This window comes from Malus sylvestris, chromosome 5 (assembly GCF_916048215.2).
Source record: "Malus sylvestris chromosome 5, drMalSylv7.2, whole genome shotgun sequence".
Classification (NCBI taxonomy): Eukaryota; Viridiplantae; Streptophyta; class Magnoliopsida; order Rosales; family Rosaceae; genus Malus; species Malus sylvestris.
Window position 1 is genome coordinate 9,421,789 of NC_062264.1, and position 7,790 is coordinate 9,429,578.

Consider the following 7,790-nt stretch of genomic DNA (forward strand, 5'->3'; position numbering starts at 1 on the left):
CTTTGACCCTTATTATTGATTGTTCAACTTGTCTGTGCTAGTAATCTGAAAGTACATATGAAGAGAATATAGTAGGTATGAAATTTGAGGTGCATTCGGAACTACGATATCATCTGAATCAATTGTGTTCACTTGTGTATTATAACCAATATTGCCATGCATTTTAATTACATAATATATAGTTCCACTGATTAATTGTAATGCTTGGTTAATTTTACAATGGATTTGGATGATATTACCATTTAAAATTTTACAAAGTATTATTTTCTGTATAATTATATATAATATATAAAACATATATATTAAAAAATTTAGGTCCTGTGAGGCTTCGCCTCACACCTAGGTGGGGCTATCCATGGGACACCTTGTCTACGCCTTCGCCTTTTAATACATTGATTTGGTTTCACTCACCTATTTGTATCGATTGTCATAGTGCAGAAGCTATATTGAAGTTTTTGTCGTCCTCTACTAGAGAAGATATTCAATATGGCTGACTAACTAGGGTAGCTCTCACATCACGTGGGATTATGTGGTGGCTAAATACATAATGATCTTATGTAAGAGGTGCCCTACAAACGATGTGGTCAGTTATCTCTACATTGTTCGCCATTTACTATTTCCCTTGCAATGCACATGGGATTGAATTCATATTACCAATTTACAAATCTTGATGGCATAACCATCAGGTGCTTAGTGTTCTGATCCTATCCTTACTTTGAAAATACACATGGATATGGATAACACCATATTTCATATATATCCTTTGACCAATCATGTTTCTATGTGTTTATTTAGTATGTTTATGATTTTTAAACTTCTTATTGAACAACCCATGGGACCATGTATTCTGACATCACCACCATCAAAATCCATTATGTAGCCTCTTCAGGCTTCATTGTCAAAGCAATTGCTTACAACCCACATGGGTGTGAATGCCTTTGTTCATTATGTTTTTTCCATTCGAACAATATTTTTACCTGATCCAAACTACTCTGAACATGATTCAACTTAATTACAAAAGCAGAAACACAGTACTTTAGCCAACTGAGCTACGTTTGAAGTCTGCATTTTCATTATTGGTTTAGTTCCTCTTGTTCTACCCATACCTATAAAAGAATAATAGTTGGGATCTTTTGGTAAATATTCAAGATGACCTCATTTTGTTACCAAGTTTTCAGCAAGAGAGCCAGTGGAAAAAGACAATACCTCATAAGATATTCCAACTATATACAGTTAACAGTTGAAGTAATCTTTTTTGGATAATTGAAGAGAGAGAGAGAGAGAGAGAGAGAGAGAGAGAGAGAGAGAGAGGGCTGTTTGAAGCAGTTGAAAATGATCTCATCTCAGTGATCATCATCAGGTCCTTACATTGTTGTCTTTACAGGAGAGTTTTGGGGGCAAGAGTAACATGGCCATCATGTGCAAAACCAAGCCAGAGTCACAATCAGTGAAAAAATGAGAAGAAAAAAATATATACCCCCAAAATTTGAATAAAATGTCTATTGGCTTTGCAGGGCACCGTATTTTTGGTGGGTCTATGGTGGCGGGCCTTTACAGTCCCTCTCCTGTGTTTTTGTTTGTTCTTTTTTCCCCCAATCAATCTCATTCACAGAACATGGGATGGGAGGGGTTCTTCAAAAGACGGTGACATGTATGTAGGTAATTTGATACCTGTGTATGTTTTCTATCTGGGGCTGCCTGTTGCAACAGATTTTACCCTCCAACCTTGGCCCCCATATATAGTCACTTTCTTTGACAGGTCGACTTAGCCACACCATTGCCAGGTCGACTTACTTAGCCACAATAGTTCTAAAATCAAGAACCCAGCTGTTTGAGGACGTTCTTGGCGACATGCACTCAACAACACCAACGCGGTTTCAGCCAAGAGTTTCGGCTAGGTCTGCTAGAAACACCGTAGCTAAGGACTAGTTGGCTTATCAAAGAGTGCACCGTCTCTAGTCAACTAAAACCGCTTTCTTATGGTCTTTGGCACAAATACTTTTAGTTATTTGGAGAGTTATGTAGTGCATATTTTTTGGAGCTGCCCCGGCCTCAAAAATCTAATGACCGGCTCTATGTTGGTAGAAAATTACACCCTGTAAACCTACATTTTTGGTGGTGCTTGTGAGTGTGATAATTAATTATGATCGTAAGGATTATGTACTTGTTTGGGTTTGAGAAAAACACAAAAAGAAGAGACAGAAATGCAGGACATGACCGTATCGGCCACTAAATCATAGCTTGTGGACCACTGTATGAATTCGAACATGGAGGGGTTCCTTTGCTGAAATGGATGCAGACTCTAGGAAGGCATAAGTGGTGTACATTTGCAATAGATTTATGTCTCATTGCAAATCTTCTTTTCTGGTGGGACTAGTTTCATCAGGACCACAGAAAGAAAGCTCTACGTTATTAAGACAGTGCACTTCACTGTTATGTTAACCATTAGGTCCATTGCCAATGACTCGTCAGGTTTTGGATCTGTTAGAGCATCTTCAAAGGAGATGTCAAAATCTTAGGTGAAATTTTATTGTACATATTTGACATCAAAAGTCTCTCCAACCAAAATGTTATTTGCTGACTGGATTTGAAGGTTTAGTGATTTAATGTCAAATTTGACATCAATGTCAAATTTATTTTTAATTCATTTTAATAGCGGGTCCCTTATTCCACTAACATTTCAACCAATAAAAATTTTGTTTCAACATTTTTTTAATAATTACAATCATTTAAAGCTCTATTTAAATAATAAAATAATATTTGACAATTCGGTTAGAGAAATACAAAATTTGACATAAGACTCCAGATTGCCACATCAGTCATCAATTATAATTTGATTTTTATAATTTGACATTCCTTTGAAGATGGTCTTAGTTGTATAACGCGCAATTTGTTGAGTCAGTGAGCCGGTTGGGTGACTTGTATAACTCCATGCAATGATTAATTTTATAACTCAATTATGAGTTCGTAAGCGTGTCAAGAGTATAACGCAACGAAAAAATAGGTAAACGCCTATACGATAGACAAAGGTCTTGATCTGAGAAGATAGAATGAATATTCACCATAGGGAAGATAAGATGGCTGGTACAACTTTAGAAGTTTGTTTAAACTGGAAACATAAAAAACTTTTAACAAAAAAGCAATGCTTCTTTTCTTTTCAGTTACAACCAATGTTGATCAATGCCTTCAACCTTCTTTGTCTTCGTCAACACTTTCTACCAATTTAGAAGAGGGCGTTGAATTGTGATTTATGAGAAAGACATCTGTGTTCAGGACGTAGGACACGAAACTATATATAAGTACATGGAGTTTACTTGATATCTGTGATAAACAAATACATATACGTATCCACTTGAATCGTATTAACGGATTATCAGTGTCATTTTGTGCTGGTGTTAGATTACCAATCCTACACTTTTATGTACGTATACGTATCTGGGTTGAGTTTAAGTTAATTAAACAATCGTGAAAGAAAGGTTAAATATTGTAATCATGAAAGTAAGGAAATGTTTGAGGCATGAGTTTGTTTGATTTTTGGTATCAGCTTCCTCAGGAAGCATGGGCACCAAAGTACGATGGAAGGATGCATAAATAGCAGTAAGTTACACATGGGTTTCTGTAAAAATGTCAGTTTGCTATGTTCGCTGTGTGTGTGTGTGTGCGTGTGAGAGAGAGAGAGAGAGAGAGAGAGAGAGAGAGAGAGAGAGAGTTGTTTTATCTGGAACCACCAGACCAGGTTGTGGAACAATCAGAAAAGGGCAAACCATCCACGGGACTGTACTGAATAGTACCCTAATTATCGGTCCGTGGGTTTAGGTAAAGAGAAAAGGATGGAAAATCTCAACAGAATACATTAAAATAGAAAGACACTACAAAGTGAGGAATGCCTAACAAAGGCAGCCCAAGATAAGGAGAGAGAGATGGAGGCTGAGAAATGGTTTTGGTGGGTGGAGAAAAAGAGAGGAGGGAGAGAGATGGAGATTTAGGGTTTCAACATTGAGGCTTAAAAGAGAAGCACCCAACTGAGCACAAGAGAAAATAGAGAAAGGAAAGCAAAAGGACTGAGGGAAAAAAAACCCACATCTTTGTCGGTTGATTCTTTGTTGATCTATTTTGAAGGCTAGGAAAAATGGATTACCTTCCTAGCTTTAAACTCTCATGGAAAATTTACATACCATTTGTAAATTCCTATTATTTAGTATTTAGAAAATTTGTCTATAACTCTCCAATAGCCGAACTTTCCTTCCTTAATTAAAATCCTAGATCTAAAAAATTCATAGTCGCCGGCCTCAAGCTCTGGATTGGGGCCGATGACAACCTCTCTCCCCATTTTCTTAGCCTTGTTCTTTTGTCTTCATATGAATTGTTGCAAATCTATTACTCAATTAATACTTCTCGTCCATAAGTGTCTTCCTAGTGAGGTTATTTGTACGTCTTTCCTGATGAGTATTTTGATGATGATGAGCACAAAATTCATGGGATATACACTAGTTGATTCCTTGTCAGTTTCTCTTGAGAGTTGGCACTGATCGTTGTCAAAGATTGTCCTCGTGTTCGTTATATTGAATTTTTTTCCGTAGAATCTTTCAAGTTCTAAACTGCAAAGTGTTTAAGTTTTTCATTAGGAATTGAGTTAAATTGGCTTTGGAGTGCCATCTCAATCTATTGAGTTTTGGTGTGGATGATTTTAATATTTGGATGCATTCATTTGCTTAGTTTAAGACATGTCTCATCCACTAATACGGTAACAACTAACCGGATTAAGTTGGATATTCATATTTTGTTTACGTCTCTTTTAATTGGGGATCTCTTGAATTTATTCCAAATTAACCTCTTTAATATTTGCCATCAGTTCTTAATATTCAAACATTATAATACAACTGCAATTGGTTCGCCTCAAAATCAGAATTATAACATAATGAGAATGGCATATCTTCGTCCAAAATATAAATTTTTTCCATCAGGGAAGAGAGAGAAAGAGAGGGTCCATGTTGTCATATGGAGGGTCAACATGCAAGAGTAAACCCAATGGGCTTGGCTCCCACCATGTCCTTGCACACATACACACCGCAAAACACCCGTGGTATGTCCTTTCCTCCCCTCTCCACATGACCTAGCACTCTCTCTCTCTCTCCCTCTCCATAAATACCCCGGTCACCCTTCACTCACTTCACCACCAACAGCTCTCTACTACTCCACTCTCTTATCCTTCCTTTTCCCCATTTCCGTTACCCAAAACAAACACCACAAACCAAAAACACAAAACAAAGAAAAAGGAAATGGGCTTCCGAAAACCGAACAAATTGGCTCAAACCGCAGTGCTCAAGCAAATCCTGAAAAGATGCTCAAGCTTGGGAAAGAAACATGGCTACGACGAAGATGGTCTTCCCATCGATGTCCCAAAAGGCCATTTCCCAGTTTACGTTGGCAAGAACAGAACAAGGTACATTGTTCCCATCTCGTTTTTGACACATCCTCAGTTCCAATGCCTCCTCCACCAAGCCGAAGAGGAATTCGGTTTCGATCACGACATGGGCCTCACAATCCCTTGCGAAGAAGTCGTTTTTCGATCCCTAACGTCGATGCTCATGAGATGATATCACTGCAGATTTTTAAGGTCAAGAGATTTGTGTATGGGATTTTCTTGGAGAAGAGATGACCAAGATGAAGCTTAGCTGTAGATAGCTATAGCTTCTCTTTTTTTTAACATCTTTTTCTTCATTTTTCATCAATCTTGACCTTAATTTGTTGGGGTTTTTTATATACTTTTTTTCTTTTGGGGGTTGTGAATGGAGGTTTGTTTTCAACCCTTTTGAGATGTTTGATTATTGACCCTAACTTGAAACCCATTAACATAAAATGGGTTTGGTTACATTGTAAAGTTTGAGATCCATTTTACTCACAGAGGTAGATTGTTATGTTCCCTGTGAGACAATTACTACTGTTTTTAAGGAATTAAGGACAGCTTAATTGACTGTTTGCCTTATAAATTAAGCTTCTCTCTCTCTCTCTCTCTCTCTCTCTCTCTCTCTCTCTCTCTCTCTCAGAGGTAGATTGTTATGTTCCCTGTGAGACAATTACTACTGTTTTTGAGGAATTAAGAACAGCTTAATTGACTGTTTGCCTTATAAATTAAGCTTCTCTCTCTCTCTCTCTCTCTCTCTCTCTCTCTCTCTCTCTCTCTCTCTCTAGACACCCACACACACACACATATAGAAAACATTGAGATCTGTGCATGGCTTGAAGCTGCAGGTAGCTTAGCTACGTGAAATACAAAACATTGAGTCAAATCACATAGAGGAGCATCTATTAGGTAAAAGAAAGTAGTACCCAAAAACATGGAAAGGGTTCCTCTCCGATTCATTCCATCAAATTCATCAAATCAATCAATTCGGATCTTTAAAATTTGATCAAATAGTTAAAGTTATTATAATTTTTAAAAAGACTTTATGTTTTTAACCGTTAAATCAAATTTCAAATATCCGGATTAATTGTTAAGATGAATTTGATAGAAGGAATCAGAAGAAGATCGATTTCCCAAAATCATGTTAAAACTGAGTGACTTGTCAGAGAATGTGGGGTACATTGGTTTAGTACGGATCAACGATCAGGTTCTTCACATGAATCATTATTTGTAGTTGTAACGTACTACTAGTAAGTAAAGTGGGTACGTGCTATATATATTTATATAGGTCTACATCTGTAAATAAGCTTATTTGAAAGTTTCCTTAATTAAAAAATAATATATATTCATAAGTCATAACAGCATCTTCAAGAATGTCATATAGAATAAAACTCCCTCTCAAATAATCCTAGTTGCAACTTGCAACTTCAAGAAAATGATCAGATTTATATAAGATGAGTTATAATAAAGAAAGTGTCCTCTTACATATTTTATCTGAAAGTATTGTTTATTTGAAAGTATCAAGTGTTACGGTCTAGGTGATATTTCTTTTTATTTGTATGTAAGAGTTTTTAAGTTCGACTCTTAAATTTTAAGTTCAATACCAAATTATATGGCTAATTCATTTATGTGGCGTAACCCAAATCTCCCACCTCTTAGGGTAAATTTATAACGATATATTTACACCAAGTGGTGGAGTGAATAAATTGGTATAGAACTTGTCATTCACGACATTCAAACCTATGTTGTGTCATATACAAGTCAAGATAAATACTACTAAACTATAATACTATGTGACAAATATATTATTATTAAAAAATTATATAAGCCCAAAAGATAAAAGTTAAGTAACAACATTAATAATATTTTAAGAGTGGCAGATCGTGTTTTACCCCAGTGGCAGAAAGTAACCATACCTATATATGCACCTAGTGCAGGTTCAAATTTTCACCAATTTTTCTTCTCCTAACAACTAATTATCTAACCTTCTAACGCTATCGCTCTACTAAAAAATAAGTTGTGAGAAATTTTGAAGGGTGGGTTGAAGGGATATAGTTTTAAAGGGTAGGTTATAGATCTTATTCAATTAGTTAATACAAGACATAACGTGAGTCATTTTGCATCTTAGAAAGTGTTTGAGTGTTCACATATTGTAGAGGGTTCGATAAACTTTGTCATTTAGAGTGCCACTAGTCATAAATATATGGTCATAGTATTATTAGAAACGAGTCTTGGTAAATAATGAGAGGAGATAGAGATGGGAGGGGGGGAAGAAGGAGATAGAGAACGCTAAAGTAAGGGTTGGCCGGAGGCGAATAGGTGGTGCGGCGAGATGGGTTTGGGTGGATGCGGTGGCTGTTGGGTATTTTGGATTTTGTGAATATTT

General features: G+C 36.4%; 1 protein-coding gene across 1 annotated transcript; it reads left to right on the top strand.

The window, feature by feature from the left end:
* Positions 1 to 5,160: 5,160 nt before the first annotated feature.
* On the top strand, positions 5,161 to 5,994 carry LOC126621561 (protein SMALL AUXIN UP-REGULATED RNA 12-like). Its single transcript, XM_050290089.1, has one exon. It carries the CDS (start codon positions 5,280 to 5,282, stop codon positions 5,595 to 5,597), a length of 318 nt encoding a protein of 105 aa, XP_050146046.1. The 5' UTR covers positions 5,161 to 5,279; the 3' UTR covers positions 5,598 to 5,994.
* The last annotated feature ends 1,796 nt before the right edge of the window (positions 5,995 to 7,790 follow it).